Source organism: Emys orbicularis, chromosome 13 (genome assembly GCF_028017835.1).
Source record: "Emys orbicularis isolate rEmyOrb1 chromosome 13, rEmyOrb1.hap1, whole genome shotgun sequence".
Lineage (NCBI taxonomy): Eukaryota > Metazoa > Chordata > Testudines > Emydidae > Emys > Emys orbicularis.
Genome location: NC_088695.1, coordinates 29645802 through 29662827, shown reverse-complemented (window position 1 = coordinate 29662827; position 17026 = coordinate 29645802). Strand labels below are relative to the sequence as shown.

Genomic DNA, 17026 nt, shown 5'->3' with positions numbered 1-17026 from the left:
CAAGCTCCTGCCCATACCAGTGTAGCCGCAGTGCTCTATGTAGGCACCAGCTCAAACAGAGCTAGTGCGTGTAAGTCTACCTAAGCTGGGAATCAGACCTCCCGGCTGTTGTGTAGACTTACCCATTATAGGGGGAGGAGTACACTGGGGTAAAGTCCGGGTAATTTTTTTTTTTTTTTTTTTTTTTAATACAAGAAGTATTAACAGCCAACTTCTTACAGAATTTAAAAAAAAAAAATCCCCAAAAAGCTTCATCCAGGCAGCTGTCCCTGGGGCTAAAGCCTTTTTCAGCTGATCCTAGTTCGCCATTTAGCTCCATCATGTTTCCTGCTGGGTTTAGAGGGTTTCTTTAACTTCTGTTTCCCAATAACCCCCCCTTTTCAGCACAAGAAGCATGCGTGTTGTGTTGTGTGGTTGTTTTTTTTTTTTTTTTTTTTTTTTTTTTTTTTTTGAAAGGAAATAGACAGATTACTCTAATTTCATCTGACTTAGCCAGTGGGCAGTGAAGTCTGATAATGAGAAATATTCTAAAGAACTCATCCATAAACAGCAATTAGCTTTTAATCTAAGCACTACCCCCCCACCCCCACCAGGAACAGGAACTGGTGCTCTTTGTCAAGTGGATCTGCCACCCTGGGGGAGGGGAACAGGGGGTGGAGGGGGGGGGGTGTAGTTCCTGCAAAGAATGAAAGGAAGCTGGAGGTGACCAAAAGGAATAAGATGCTCATTTCAGCCCTGCCCCTTGCTGCACTCAAAAGCTTTTTTTACTTTCAGAGCAAAGCACCATTGAAGCATCAGGACAATGGAGATCAGATCTTTCGGGGCGGGGGGAGTGGAGCTGGCAAATGCATCTTTTGTTACTTTCACTTCTTTACTTGCCTTCTGCCGTGTGCTTCTCCCCCCCCCCCCCCAAATCCTCATAAATGCTCACTAGATGATAATGCCATTGCTTTCTCGGGGCCACTAATGGGATTATAACTATAACTGGAGTGAACAGAATATTTACCACTTCATCTAAAATTATAGTAGGCCCCTTCAAAGCAGGCTTTTGATGTGTAAAGTACTGCCCCCACCAAGAAAGGAAGATAATTATTTAGTGGAAGTTCAGAGCTTTTAAGTACAAAAACAGAAAGAGGCTGCGGTGCTTACATAAAAAGGAGGCTCTATCTAATGAGCTGGCAGGGTCCCCTGAACTTCTCGACCAGCTCTAGTGAAGAAGCAGCTTGGAGGAAAGAGAATTTTTGCTTGCTCCATTGAATCTCCTGTTGAGAAACAGGAGAAAAGGATTGGAGCTCTCCCATGTCTCTCCCTCCCCAAAAGGAAGTCCTGATTCTTCAGTGCCTTACACCATGCCATCTTGCAGCTGTAAATGCTGCCTGCTCAGAGTGGTAGTGATTTAGGCCCACCTTGCCCAGTTGTTAATCACAGGGTGGTTAAAGCAGTGGAGAATCAGGCCACCAAGAACATTCTCCCCACTCCCAGCCACATGGCCATGCTTCTCTTTGACTGGCACATGCAATCTCCAAACTGCTCTGCAATCACAGCTGACTACCACACTTCAGGGGATAAGATGGCACACTGATAGAAGGGCAAGAGGTTGGGTTTGAGAGGGCTGCTTTGAGCATCCAAGTGTTGGCATATTTCTCCAAAGCTCCCCAGCAGGTAAAACTGGGCTGAAAATCCCCTAGGAAGAGGCTTCCTCCTGGAGGTTCCAGCATGTTATGCTTCCAGATTCTTGGCTGATAACTGGAGGAGAAGAGAAAAACACTATCCACACACCGTAGCACCTCAAAAGAAGCCCATTGCTAATGGGTGAAGGTGTGGGGGAGGGGATATGGTGGTTCTGTTTTAGCTGAATTTCTATCCCCGACCAGAGCCCGGGGAGAGTCAGTGATGCACCTTTACGCAGTGACTTTAGAAACAGGCCCCAGCCCCCAGTGGATAGATTTCAAATAAGTTTCTGTTGGTGATGCGGGGGTGGGGGAACCCAGGCTCTTCAGGAGCTACTCTGAGGCCTTGTCTGAGTTAGAAAGTTTTAGCTATCCTGTAATTAAAGTGGCAACTCCCCTTCGAGGGTGGATGCAGTTATACTTGTGTAAAAGTGGTTTTGCTTATACTGATATAACTTATTCCAGGAGGGGAAGGAGAATGAGTTATACACATGTAACTGCATCCATGCTAAGCCTTTACTGGTGTATAACTACTCCAGTCAACAGCCACACCCCTGACAAAAATAGTTATACTGGGAAAGCCTTTAAGGGTAGGTCAGGCCTGAGAGCAAAAGCCATCCACACCCCCAGCCCAAGCCCCCTCCTGCACCCCAAATCCCTCAGCCTGGAGCCCCCTCCTGAACCCCTCATTTCTGGCCCCTGCCCAGAGCCCATACACCCTCCCACATCCCAACCCTCAGCCCAGAGCCCCCTCCTATACTCTAAACCCCTCAACTCCAGCCTTGAGCCCCCTCCTGCACCCTAAACCCCTCATTCCTGGCCCCACCCCAGAGTCTGCACCCCCAGCCAGAACACTCCCTCCCTCCTGCCCCCCAACCCCCTGCCTCAGCCCAGTGACAATGAGTGAGTGAGGATGGGGAGAGCGGGGCCTTGGAGGAGGGGCAGGGCAGGGTTGTTCGGTTTGTGCTAGTAGAAAGTTGGCAACCCTATGCAGCTTGTTAAAGTAACCAGCCTGGTTATTAGTGCCTCTGTATACTGGGAAGAGGTGGGGATGGGGAAAGAAACTTGTAGATTGGTAGAGATTGGCTCCATCTGCAAAGCTGAGATCTTGCTTTCAGAACAGCTCCCAGTGCTAGCACGAACTCAAACACAAGCTCTAATTATAAAGGGCCATACCATTGGTGCATTCTTGTCAGGGTGTCAGAGATGGCCTTCTTCCCCCTCCCTGCCCCCCCCCCCCCGAGTTCAGGGACATTGGGATCTCATGTTATTTAAGGCCTCAGGAGTCCAGCTCTGGAGCCTAATAACAAACTCGGTGCATATTAAGCATATAATACTTAGTCCTGCCATGAGTGCAGGGGACTGGACTAGATGACCTCTCGAGGTCCCTTCCAGTCCTATGATTATAAGGCAGTTGTGCAAGTTAAACAATGTCTCTAATACCACATTTCACGTCCCTGCAGAATGAGCCCAATGTGCTCCTTTCACCTGGTGTGCTTGTCGAGCTGCTGCTTTTTTTTGAAGCCTAGCAGTGTCACTTCCTCCCTATCCTCTCTAAAAGGGGTTGGTGTCCCTTTCAAGTTAAGAGATGCTTGCCAGATTTAATCTGCTGGGGTGAGGAGGAGAAGGGGTGGCACAGGATAAGTCCTACTGAGCCAACAGTGGTTTCCAAGTACACTGGTCTCCGTTCAAAAGGCAATCCACAACTCCTTTCATTAACCCTCCTGTCATAGGCCTCTTCACCTGCGTAAGCTCCAGAGGAAACCAGGAGACAGTAATGGCTAATCCACCCAGAAACTTGCACCAGAATAACAAAGTGTGAATTAAAATTGGCAAACACTAGGACAAAAAGCAGGTAGCAGATCGGATCTTTCAAAGAGCTAGTGATGCAGTAAATTGTCTATACCTTTAAACATACATTCAGTCTGGAATATATTCTGACTGTGGAGACATGGTCTAGGGGTTAAAGCACAGGCCGTGAATATATTGAGGCTAACGATTAGGTTTGTAACCATCAAAGGAGCGAGGTTCTGGAACAGCCTCCTGTGACGGGTTTCCCCCCTGGGGTGCCACCTGGAACAAGGGTACCACTGAGCCCTCTGACCCATCAGCCTGGGCTCCCTGCCCACTAGACAAGCTGCAAAGCCCTCCAGCTTCACTTTCACCAGCATTCACACAGGTAGGGACACACCGAGCTGCAGTTACGTGCATGCTCTGTAACCACCAGCTTCCCAGCCTAGGACCCCACAGCAGTACCGTCCTATCTTGGTCAAATCTGGCTAGTATATGGGTTTAATACCCGATTGGCCTCTCCCTCAATGTGAAGAGAACAATGCACACGTGTGGTAATCAAGGAGATGTTTTTCCCAAGCATTCCAGTCAAAGCTTGCTGGTTTGGATTGAAACATAAAATAAGTTTAACTACAAAAGGTAGATTTTAAGTGACAGCAAACAGATCAAAGCAGATTACCTAGTAAATAAACAAAACACAAACTAAGTCTAAGATACTAGAAAGGATATGAACTCGCAAATTCTCACCCTGGCTGATGAGACAGGTGGGCTGCAGATTCTTATGGGACAAGCTTTACAGCTTGGACTCCCCAGGTGTTTCATACACAGGCTAGAAATCCCATTAGCCTGGGTCCAGCACTTCTCCCAGTTCAGTCTTTGTTCCTCAGGTGTTTCCAGGTGTCTTCTTGTGTGGGAAGTGAAGAACCCCAGATGATGTCACTCCCTGACTTGTAGAGCTTTAGCATAGAGTGGGAACCCATTTTTTTCAAAACTTGGTTCCCAGACTGGTTTGTGGGGAAAATACTGACATTCCAAGATGGAGTCCAGAATCATGTGGCCTGGTCACATCTCCTTGTAGAGTCATAGCAGCCATCACTTACAGGCTGTCTGGAGTGTTCTCAGGAAGGCTCACCAGGTGAGGGATAAGCTTCTCCTAAGGCCTATGGTTTTCCCTATTGGCTCATTGCCCTGAATAGGCCTTTCCCAACCACCTGAAAGCATCTTGTCTAGTGGGTGTTACCCAGGTGTAACTATATTTGAAATACAGATACATAGTCAATACTTATAACTTCAGATACAAAAATGATACATGCATACAAATGGGATAATCATATTCAGCAAATCATAACTTTTCCAATGACCCCTAACATGACCTGTCTTGCATAAAATGTCATAAATATGCCATTATCATATCACTATTAAGAATATGGGGTGCAGTGTCACAGCTCCCATTAAGGTGACAAACAACCTGGAGCTTGGTGGATTTATGAATTGGATCATATGATGGGACACCAGCAATGGCAGAGGACTGGACTCAGTTACCCAGGAGCTCCCTTCCAGTCCTGTGTTCCTATGACTGGGAAATTGGATGGCTGGGCTCTACTCCTAGCTCTGTCACAGGGGCTGGGAATTGAAAGTAGCTTGTCAGTTTAAAAGTGTGAGTTGCTTTGGGTGCAAGAAGGCCTGGGTTTGAACCCCAGACAAGGCTTTGCAGAGCCCGATATTTGTTGGTTCAGTACCTTAAAAAGGTCTGGAAATAAGGTATAAATTTTTAACACTGAGGGTAATTAACCATTGGAACAACTTGCCAAGGGTTGTGGTGGATTCTCCATCACTGGCAATTTTAAAATCAAGAGTGGCTGTTTTTTTTTTTTTTTTTTTTTTTCCCCTAAAAGCTCTGCTCTAGGGATTATTTTGGGGGTGTTCTCTGGCCTGTTATACAGGAGGTCAGACTGGATGATCACAGTGGTCCTTTCTGGCCTTGGAATCTATGAATGTGCAATTTGGGGGCAAGTCATTTTGTCTCTTTAGCCTCAGTTTCTCCACCCACAAAATGGGGGTGGTCCTGTTTCCCTGCCTCAGTGTTTGAATCACTATGAAATGCTTCGGCCTGATCTAAGCCTGGATTTTTGCATCAGGATAACTATTTTGGTCAGGGGTGTGATATTCATCTATCTATTATATTATATTATATTATATTATATTAAAAGTATACCAGTGGGGATGCAATTCTAGCTGTATAAAGATGGTTTATACTAGCATAGCTTATTCCCCTTCCCATATAGGAGATCCTATGCAGGTATAAAGCTCCTTTGATACCAACGTGACTGTGTCCACACTGGAGGCGTTGCTCTGCTCTAGTAGTAGTTAAAGCAGTTCAGTTTTGGAGTACTTTTGGAAAGCACTATAGAAGTGCAAAGAGCGTACAGTAGAAAAGCAAACTGGCAGAGAAATTAGTGCCTGATCCAGCTGTCACTGACTTCAGTGGGAGTTGGGTGAGGCCCTTACCCTTGGCTAAACATTGGACTGGAAATACTTCTTCATTCATATAATGGAACTTACATAGCAGAATCAGGAGGGCCTTGGAAACCCGGGAGTGGTCTCTTCCTTGGCTGTACAAAAATCCTGAACAGGACTGTGGAGGGGGAATCTTCCCCTGTCTTTCCCCCTTCCCTGACAGATGGGAGAGAAGTGGCAGAGGTGGGGGAGGCAGTTGGTGAGTCTGTTTTAGCCCCGATTATTTATTTCCCCCACACACTGTGAAGTTCATTAATTCCCATCATCTGTTTTGTGTAAATTCCATGGCATGCATTTGACAGCGTGGTGTCAACTTACACCCCTTCTAAAACTGCCCAGGTTGGTTCAGTCACTCTGGGGTTTTCTTGTGTAATTTGCCAACCCAAACAATGGGTTCCTACTTGAGATGAAGGAGCTCATGCAGCGTGTGCTGTGGGGCGGAGGTGATAGAGCTACTGTCAGGGCCCTGGGTGCAATGTTGGGAGGGGGCGTGGTCCTCAAACCCACCATTTATTTCATGTGAAAAATATATACTTCTCCCCAACGAAACAAAGCAGAACTGGGCTCTTAAATGGGGTTTTATCAATATCCTCCCCATGCCCCATCCACTGCCGTGAGAATGCTGAATAAAAGCCAAATGGTAATTTCAAAGCCAGATGACCTTGGTGTGGATGGCAGCCTCCGTGATGTAATTAAAACACTTTATTACTTTAACATTCCCTGGGCTTGTCAGGTTCTTGCTTTAGAACAGTATTTCTTCCAGTTTTCAGGGATCCGATTATTTTAATATTGAGCTGGAGGAAAGAGCTGCCATTAAAACTTGAAGTGTAGTTTGGCGCGGCCAGCGAAATAACTTCACGTTTTACGTAGCTTCCTTTCCACAGCTTGTGGTGGGAGGGAGGAACATTTCTCATAGGATTTTCAAAACTCCCCCTGCAAACTCCTTTGTGATTTCCTCCCCCTACCCTCAAGCCATGCTCAGACCAGACCATCTTTCCCTGACATTGGAGTCTGTCTTGAAGCTGCTTAGCTCATTCAAAACTTACTTGTGATGTCAGAAACAATCACGATTCAAGCCATGTTCCAGAAGTTTAAACCTGGCAGTAAATAGTCTTTATTGCATCACTGGAAGGTACTATTCAGCTCCTGCCTCTTCCCATGAAGTCCTTCAAAATCCTCTTTAACGCTGGACATCCCAGTGAAGCTGTGCCCAGTCCTGCAAGCTGCCGAGCACCTTCAGCTCCTGCTGAGATCAGCGCCATGCTGGATCAGGCCCAGCCCCAACTCCAGGAGGGTGGAGCAGGGCTAAAAGAAACCCAGGAGTATGTTTCAGTATGTCTCTCAGCCCTTCTGCTTGGGCCCTCTCCCTTAGCATCCACATTAGCTAGTGCCTGGGGCTGGCTCCTGCAGGGCGCTAGGTATCTTCTGCTGTCATTTAAATCAGGGTGAGTTGGAAGGATACAAGCTGCTTGCAAGCTGCAGCCAGGGTTAAATGAGAATAGTCCTGGGTTAGTTCTCTACAGAAGCTGGCAAAGGACCTACGTGCAATAAAGTGTGCAGAAAACAAGAGACTGATGCTGCATTTTAAAGACAAAGGCTGGTATTAAGCTGTCTTGCTGCATTGGGTATTTTCAGCTTCCCAGTTTTTTTCAGTGCTCTCTTGTCTATCAGGCTCTGTTACAGCTTTTTTTAAATCTAGCCCTCAGCTCCGTTGATAACTGTTGTAAATTTCTCCCACTTCCTGTCAGCAACCTGCTATCTTGGAGACTAGGAACAACTGGTTATCACCCTGGCAAAGTGGATGAAATGTAAAGCAAAGCTGTTTGGTGCCAGTAATGGGGATATTCTCCCCCCCTCCATCCCCTCTTATAGTGTCTCCAAATCTTCCCAGGCCCCCAGCTGAACATGCTCTTCTGAGCTAAATTTATATTCCTGATGGCCCTCTAAAGCCACTTTTTTCCTCTTTGCAGTGAGAGCTAGCAGTGCAGGGAGAGGATGGAACCGAACCTTTAAAGAGTGTTTCACCTAAAGAAATATTCATAATGCAAATGAAGGGAGATAGGGGGGAGCTCACTTAATTTCCCAATAGGCAAAGATAACTCGGTATGTGAAACTGGAGCATCCAAGGGGGTTTATTTTTGCTTCCAAAAATGCTCTGTTAAGATGACAGAGGTTCTACAGCACTGTCTCACCCCTCCCTTTGCCCACCAGTTCCAAACAGAGGATGGTGGTGGCCCTGATTTGGTTAGTGTAAGGCTGTCAATCTCCTAAATCTTTCCCTCACTTCCCTGCTGGAGATAACCTTTCAAAGCCCGAAGCTGAATTCTGTTTCCTTACAGAGTTTTCCCCTCTGTTGCACCTGCAGCCTAGTTCGTTAATGTGGGGTGGTTCATTGTGTCATAAAGGATCGAACAAAGCAAAAAATACAAGTGACCAAACCCTAGTAAGCTGAGAACAGAGACCATTTTTATTTGCCTCACACCTCCTTGCTGTTGTCATCACCTAGGGACGATGCTGGCTAGTGCTCTATAAATCCCTAACAGAGTCGTGGGGTACTCTTACCTTCCCCACTGCAGCCCAGGAGGGGGAGAAGAGCTTTATTTATGGGGTTTCCTGCTCTCCATTCATCTCTGTAGTATCTGTGCACTTACCAAACAGTAACCAGTTTGTCCTGGCAACACATCCCAGGAACTAGGGAAGTATTATCCACATAGAGAGGTTAAGGTCCAGCTTTTCAAAAGCAGCCTGTAACTTTTGGTGCTTTGGCTTGTCAGGTGTCTAAAGTTTTGCATCCCTCCCCCCACCATTTAAGGCTACAGATCTACACTGCAGCTTTAGGAAGTGTTATGTTCAGGCTGATTTTAGCCATCTCAAGGCCAGCCTTTCCCTGGTCATAAATGACATTTGAAGTTCAGTAGCTCAGAGATGTTCTGCGCATCTCAACTGGTCTTCTGAAGCCTTTGGTCGGAAGTGGTTGCAGGGGATTTTGCTAAGCACACGGACCTTCAGTCTAATCTAGTTGGGTTTTTAGACAGTCCATCGGGGTGCCTGAGCACCCTCCGTAGGGAATATCAGGTCGCCGTGGATTGTGTCTGCAAAAGGGCCCCATTCTCCTTCTTTTTTAAAACATTTGTCGTCTTCCATCACTAAAAATTAAGCAAAACCTGTCTGGGTATTCTGAATCTGGTCTGCAGTGTAGACAGGCAAACAAATCTGGATTACAGGCCTGAAGAACTTGAACTGAATGTTGTTGAAGCCCCAAATAATTTGCCTGATTCTCTTTTTTTTTTATTTCCCTTTTGCCTCAGTCTCTTCTTTCCAGGGAACAGCTGGAGGTGAAGTCTGGAAATACAGCACAAAAAGAACAGGAGTACTTGTGGCACCTTAGAGACTAACAAATTTGTCTGTATCTGCACAAAAAGGTCATTCTTGTTGTGGCTGAAGCCTGAACTGAAGCAGGGAGAGCTGTAAATTTTGCAAGAGAGCATGATTTCCTGCCCAGTTTTATAGGCTCAAGAGGCTTAGATAAGCATCGAGGCATTTAGACCCAGATCCTCACAGGTAGCTAGGCACCTAACTCCTATTGTAGTAAATGGTAATTAGGCACCTAAATACCTTTTGAGGATCTGGGCCATTCATGCTTATCCAGATAATATTTAAATAGTTCTCTTCATCTTCAAACCACTCAAAATACATCCCTGTCTCGTCTCATCTCTCCCTCCATGAGACAGGCATTTATAAGCCTTGTTTTGGGAAACTGAGGCACAGAGCAGGGAGGTGATTGTCCCAAGGTCAACTGGAACAGAGCTGGAATTAGAATACAGGAGTTCTTTGCTCCCAAGCCCATGATCAAAGCTGTCTCAAGCAGAAGTGTCTGGGGTTGGGTTATATGCTGCTTTCCAATTGGAAGGTCTCCTCTAGCAATTGCAGAAGCACATCACACTTTGTCCGCTCCTTCTCCCCTCTCTGACATACCCCAATAGGTCTCTGTGCCAGAGGCTTCAGAAAGAGAGGTATAGGAGCAGGCACCTCTAGTTCTGCGGATGCCCCACCCCATTGGCAACCCCAGAAAGGTGCTTACTCAGTTTCCACTCTCATAGCATCTCCGAAATACTGCAGAGAACCTGCCCCGTGCATAATGTGGCTTTGTGGACAGAAACATAGAGAGGCAGGAAAACAATATTTGTGTAGTGTAAATATGACATAGGTTGTGATCAGCTAGAAATAGCGGGCTAAAATGAAATGCTCGTCTCAGACTTTGCCAGAGGTGAATACAATCTCTATGGACATATGCGGGATGGGAGGAGAAACTTTTAAAGCTAAAATTTGCCATGCTGTGGATGTTGCTGATACACCTCCAGATCAGATTCCTGACAATAAGAACCACTCGGGCGATAATTGTATTGGATATAATCCATGCCACATGTTTAGCAAACTGGGCTCTGCATGCCACTTAGATTCAGAAACGTTTTTTCTAGTCAGGTTTAGCTTTCCACCCATCCTCCTCTCCCCCAACACACCCAACTTTCTTGCATTTATGTTTTTTTCCCCAGGGAATAGGCCCAGGAAGGGTCACTACACCAGCCCTGACATGCTTCTGTTCCATCGGTATAGCTAGTCAGTCACATACACCCTTGCTACCCTCGGGGAAAGCTTTTGTCTCTCTTGCAAACGTAGGTCTGTTGTACCTGCCAACTTGATACAAACAAATAACAACTCAACAGTTTGTAAACCTTCCCTCATCCACCCACCCCCTCCCACTGACAATAGCCTCTCTCGATATTCTTTATTGAGAAGTGTCAACAGATTAGTTCAGAGTCCCTCTGTGCGGACAAAAAGCTGCCACAAAGGGCATTAGGCGTCAGGGATTGGATTACCATGTAGCCACCTGTCATTGTGACTTTGTAAATTTATCTCTCTGTCTTTCAGATTGGAAGAGTTTGTTAAAATGCTGCAGTTTGAGCGCAGGGTTTTTTTGTTTTCAACATTTATGTGTGCTTGCTTTATTAATAAAAATCGGGGCCTGCAAAGGGCCTGGGGATTAGAGCAGTTAGGTTCTCTTTTTTCATTCTTACATTAATCTAAGTGGTTAATAGGTAAAGTAGGCCAATCCATCTTTAGGGTAAGCCTATCACTTCGCCTACGATGGGTGAAGCTTTGCTGAACAAATATTCATTAAAGGAAAAGCTTTTTTAATTCTGTCTTCGCTGACACGTTAAGAGCTCGGAGTTAGGAGCTCTGCTCTCTGCCTGTGGAAAATGCATCTCTCTGCTCACACAGCCACTTCATGGCTTTGCCGAGACACTCTTCCACAGAAGCTTTAAGGGCCAAATCCTCGGTTGGTGTCAGTTGCCATAGCTCCACTGAAGTCAATGGACCTATTCAACCTTCTACCAGCTGAGGGTCTGGCCCCACTGTGCCATGGTGTTTGTATGAGGGGTGGCTGGGAACTGCCAAGGGTGGGGTTTGTTGTTAGCTTTCTGAAAATATCGGGCACCCAAACCTTGCCCAACCAAAGAGTATGGGAGAGGTTGTCAAAGGTGTAAAAGGGTATTAAGGTTGCCAAAGGCTAACTCCCGTTTCTTTATCTCCCCCTGTGTTAACAGTTTATCAGGAGCCACGCCCATTTGCACAAAACAGAGCAGATTGAAGCTACCCAGATCTTTAAGTTGGATGTACATCTTCTGCAGGTCAAGGCTGGATCCTATAGTCTCCATGAGCTGCACCTGTGTATTAGAAATGAGGAGTAGTTGTAGAATACATTACAGAGCCATCCGGGCAGCATATTAGCCTCTTTAGCCTTTATGCACAGAAGAACAGCAATAGTGGGGCAAAGTTAGATTCCCCTCCTTTCATCCTGATGGGTTACAGCCTGCCAACACGTGTCCGCTACAGTAGTTCTTCTGACCACTGTCTCTTCTTCTGATTTTCTTCTCTCCAATGACGCTTCTCCACTGATTTAGTTTGCTCTTGCTGTTCCTGCAGCTCTGGGATCAGTCCCTTTCAGAGCGACTAGGTTGTACGACTTGGGCCTACTCCTACTTGCACCGAAGCCAACAAGAGTTTTACTGTGGACTTCAGTGTGTGTAGGGATTGGTCCCTTAGTGCCATGATGAAATCAGTTTGCCCTTTGTATATACCCATGAATCCAATGGTGGCTCACCTAGGAATCCTCATGATCTATTATTAGTTAAGCTAGGCATTAGCTACCTCTCCACCTGTGTAAATCTCAGGCCATCTGGTAAACCTGTAGTCCTGTGACTTTGATGCTTCCCCTATTTAGTCGCAAGCAAGCCAACTACTCTCCTGTTTAGGAAAGCATGGAAGACCCGTATGTAGATCTCTGCTAGAGATGGGCCAGAACATCAAAGTTGGACCTAGATACTGATCTTAATTTTCCTAAAGCATAAGGCTGTTTTAATCCAATGTTCAAACCCATCTTAGTCTCAACAGGCTTCATTGTCCATAAAATGCAATTGTTGTCCTTTCGCTTTGTACACTGCCTTTTAAAACAAGGCAGACCCTGTGAGACCATCTATGATTCTGTTGGTGGTCTTGGGACGCTACCAATATACAACAGAGTGTCAGCACATAGTGGGAAAGCTTTGCTTTGGAACTAGATCCTGGTGGCACTTTCAACAACTCGAATGCATGTTGAGAGGGTCTTTATTCTTACTCTTCTTTGCCTGGAATACCTTCTGAAAAGCTTGACGATCACATTTCTCTCCCTACCAGTTTTATTCTTCTTCACTGGCAAAGAACAGACTTTGGGTTTTTTACATGCAGAGGAAGGCGCATTGTGAATCTATTTGGCTGCTGCTATTGTACCTGTGCCAGCATTTTAGCAGGGAAGTTCATAGCTCTAGAAACACCATCTTTCCGCAAAATGCCACTGCAGATCCAGTAGGAGGAGCCCAGACAACTTTGCTTTGAAACTCTCTTGAGCTAATCCTGTAAGGAACTGAGCACCCTCAGCTCACTCTGAAGCCAACAGGAGCTAAGGTGTGTCAGCAGCACTTCACATGAATTCTGGTTCTGGCCAGTTGTGGCTCTTTTGTAAATCTAGTGGGAGGTGGATTTACATCTGTAAAGGTAGGAGGCCACTAGACCATGAGAATTGATTCTTCTCCCAGTGAATCCCTCTTTTTTCCAGTATCCCAAAGACCTGTGGATTTAATTGCTGTATCTGCTGGAGGTGATTTATTAGTTATTTATTTTGGATTTATACAAAGCAGAATGGAGCACTTGTCCAGTGTTCTTGGTGCCCTGGATGTTCTTTTAGAAAACAAACTAAATAAACACCCCTGTCACTTCCTCTCCGATTGGATCAACTGACCCAGCAACACCATAAATATAATAAAAATAGATTCCTTCTACTTCCCCCTCCCTATGCAATCCAAGAGTTCTACACACCACCACTGCTCAGCCCTTCCTAGATTTGCAGAGTTTAAGGCCAGCAGGGACCATTAGATCATCTAGTCTGTCCTCCTTATAATATCAGTCCTTAAATTTCACCCAGTTACTCTGTGTTGAGCCCAATAACTTGCTTGGCTAAAGCATCTCTTCCAGAAAAAGCATCTGGTCTTGAAGACAGCAAGAGATGGAGACTACTTATCTCCTCCAGGGAGAAAAAGCAGGCCTTCTACCATGCCTTGAAGGCTAATTAGCTCTGGCTCTCTCAAACCTGGGGAGAAAGGGAGTTCCCAAGGTCCAGCACACTAACAGACTCCTCTTTCTACTTCCAAAGGGGCTTCAACGTAGGCATCTCTGCCAACCGCAGCTGCTGCAGTAGGTCGCAGGGGTGAACCATCTCCTAGATAGGTAGCTCCCAGGCCAGTAGGGCTTCAGAAGTCAAAACCAACATCTTAAGCCAGGAGACAGCCAGCACAAGCTATGGAGATCAGGTTCAGTTTCCTCCAAAAAAAAAAAAAAAAAAAAAGACACTGGTGAACAAGTGGCCTGTCAAATTCAGCCTCTGCTCTGGTGAGATTTAGTAATTGTTCGCTGTGCCATTATTGGCCTGCTATGTTTTGTGATTGGCTTAGAAAACAGACCTTTTATGGGATTTGCCAGTTGTAGAGCAGCTTCTCTGAAAATCACTCTTCTACTTGGTAGAGTGTTTTTTGGAGACTCACTCTTCCTGGGAATTTGATAGAGCAGCACAGGTTCCATCTGGCACCAGAGATCAGACATGGCATGCGATGAGTAAATAGCACTACACCTGTATGAAGCGTGTGGAGTTAGGCCTTGCTGTGGGTGAAATGCAAGTGCATGGGAGAGGTGAAATCCACTTCCTCTGGCTGCTTGCAGGGTAGGACACTACATCCATTTAAACATGGATCCGACAGCATTTCTACTGGCCTGCCCCATCATTGCCCTACATGCTGACCTATGGAAAGCTGGCACGGAAACCTTTCCCACAGTACGCAGTAGGTGCAAAGACTAGCTGCCCTCCCACAGAGGTTTTGCCTCTTGCCACTTTGCACAGACCTACTGTGGGCTTAAGTGGCATGAGTTTTCTAGACTGCACCTAAGCAAATCTTGCCTCTAATGAAAGAGGAGCACATAGATGTGAAAACATTTGGCATGTTAAATTACAGAGCCCCAGTGCTCCTTCCTTATGATGTTTCAATATGTTTGAGCTTAGTGGGTGGAATTCCTAAGAAGAGGTATGTGGGATACTGCTGTTTTTTCACTTGTATTCTCTATTAGTATGACACAAGTTACAGTGGATTTGATACATTGCATCAAGGAGTTAAGTATTATAGGATTGGGTATAATTTGTACAAACAATACTAGCCAAAGCGCACAGAAGCTATTGTCCTAGACTAAGGATTCTCTTGCTGTTACACATTCACATTACATGATATTAAAACACAGGGCTCAAGTTTTTCCCTTGGGTTCACGATCATGGCTCCCATTAAAGTCAACAGGAGTTGTTTTTTTTATTATTTTGTGTGTCGTAGACCAGGACCCTGTACAAGTAGTATAGGAAACAATCGTGCACTTTCAGGGGGTCTAGGGGAAAAGAGAATTGGGAAAATTTAAGAGGCCTCTTCCACTGAGTACACATGGTGGACCTGATGTTGACAAGTCAGCATGCAGTTGTTTGTTCAACTTGCTGCATTGCACGCACTTGTACATGCTTTATGCTTCACAAGGAAGCGATAGTCTCTCTCTTGTGATGCACATTAGAAAACTTCCCAGTGTAGTGTTACAAAAGAGAAGAGCAATGGGTGTCCCATCAGAAATTAAGCCCAGTAACCTTTACAAAAGCAAAGTAATAGGGAAATAAGATTTTCCTTTGGGCCAGGCAATCTGCATAGGCACCCGAGGGTGAATGATTCCTTTTCTCTGTGCTCCAGCTTTTTCTGATGAATATATTTCAATTCCATTTTGCTGAACTGATGTAGTTTCAAGGCTGCAGCTAATTCACACCCCACGGAGGTGGACTAGCCTCTTTAAAGCAAGCCAAACACAGAGCATGAATCACTACTGTGATATAATTGCCAGGAGTCTAACCTTGTGCCTGACTACTTCATGTATTTGCAAGTCACACTAATAGGACTTATGCTGATAGCAGGGCCCATAAAGGTTACGTTGCAAGGGATGAGTTATCCTGCTCTCCTAACCAGTGCATTTGTTTTCTTGGCAGAGACCTGATGCCCAGAACCCTGGATGGACAGATCACCATGGAGAAAACCCCTAGCTACTTCGTCACCAAGGAAGCACCTGCTCGAATCTCTGCCATGTCGAAGGGCACCAAGCTCATCGTGGTGGTGCGGGATCCCGTGACCCGAGCCATCTCCGATTACACGCAGACTCTCTCGAAGAAGCCCGATATCCCCACCTTTGAGAGCCTGACCTTCAAAAACAGGACTACAGGCCTGATCGACACCTCGTGGAGCGCCATCCAGATCGGCATCTACGCCAAGCACCTGGAGAACTGGCTCCTCTACTTCCCCATTGGGCAGATCCTCTTCGTCAGCGGGGAGAGGCTGATCAGCGACCCTGCCGGGGAGCTGGGCAGGGTCCAGGACTTTCTGGGCCTTAAGAGGATCATCACGGACAAACACTTCTACTTCAACAAAACCAAGGGCTTCCCCTGCCTGAAGAAAGCTGAAGGCAGCAGCAAACCCCACTGCCTGGGGAAAACGAAAGGCAGGACCCACCCCAATATAGACAGGGAGGTGGTGCAGAGACTGCGGGAGTTCTACAGGCCTTTCAACATGAAGTTCTACCAGATGACTGGGCACGACTTCGGCTGGGACTGAGGCTGGCACGACAGTGTCTCCTTGTAATTACCCCATGGTGCAGCTTGCTTCTATAAAGATATATGTGTGTGTATGTAAAATGTACAGAAATCTATTTTATAATAATTTATTTTTAATTTTTAAGTAATTAATTCACTAAGCTGCCTAACCACACTGTCTAGAATATTAGCCCATAACCTTTTTTTAACATTCCATGGTGTTTAATTCTAATATTGGTCTTTTTATTTTGTTTGGTTTATAATTGACGGTGCTTCCATTTACCTAGAGGAAATTAGTATTAAAAAGGAAGGGGAAGGGGGGGGGGAAAGCACAATTTTATTTTCGTTACGGGTATTAGGCCTTTATAAACATTTACTTGTCATCTTCCAACTCTCTAGTATCTGTGTCCCTACCTTTTGCATGAGATCTGTTGGCCCGTCATCACGTTCCTTCCTGCCTTCTGCATAACTGTAGGGGAGGGAGAGGCTGTGCTGCTTTTTGAAGCTCAGATGCTTATGCCCAACATAGCAGCTGCTTTACAGGGGCGTTATAATGTGCAAAATCCATCAGTATCCACACTCCCCAGCCATACTGCTGCTGGGAGACTTCTGCTTGCTTCTGTTTCCCCAAGTGTTGCTTGGTGCATAAGGTGCTCCTTTGGAAAAGAGCACCAATAGCATGAGATTTTGCTGCAAGGGGGGAGCAGTCTTATCAGTCTGTTTTTCCTTTTTTTTTAAATAAGGAGAATCTCCCCCTACTGGCCCAAACAGGTTTCCTGGGTGGGGACTCTATGCA

At 45.8% G+C, this 17026-nt stretch overlaps 1 protein-coding gene across 1 annotated transcript in view; it reads left to right on the top strand.

The window, feature by feature from the left end:
* The window catches only part of HS3ST3B1 (heparan sulfate-glucosamine 3-sulfotransferase 3B1), a 42925-nt gene extending 26673 nt beyond the window's left edge, over window positions 1–16252 (top strand). The window contains exon 2 of the mRNA XM_065416099.1: window positions 15634–16252. Within this exon, the coding sequence (XP_065272171.1) occupies window positions 15634–16252 (619 nt within the window). The remainder of the gene's footprint in view (window positions 1–15633) is intronic.
* The last annotated feature ends 774 nt before the right edge of the window (window positions 16253–17026 follow it).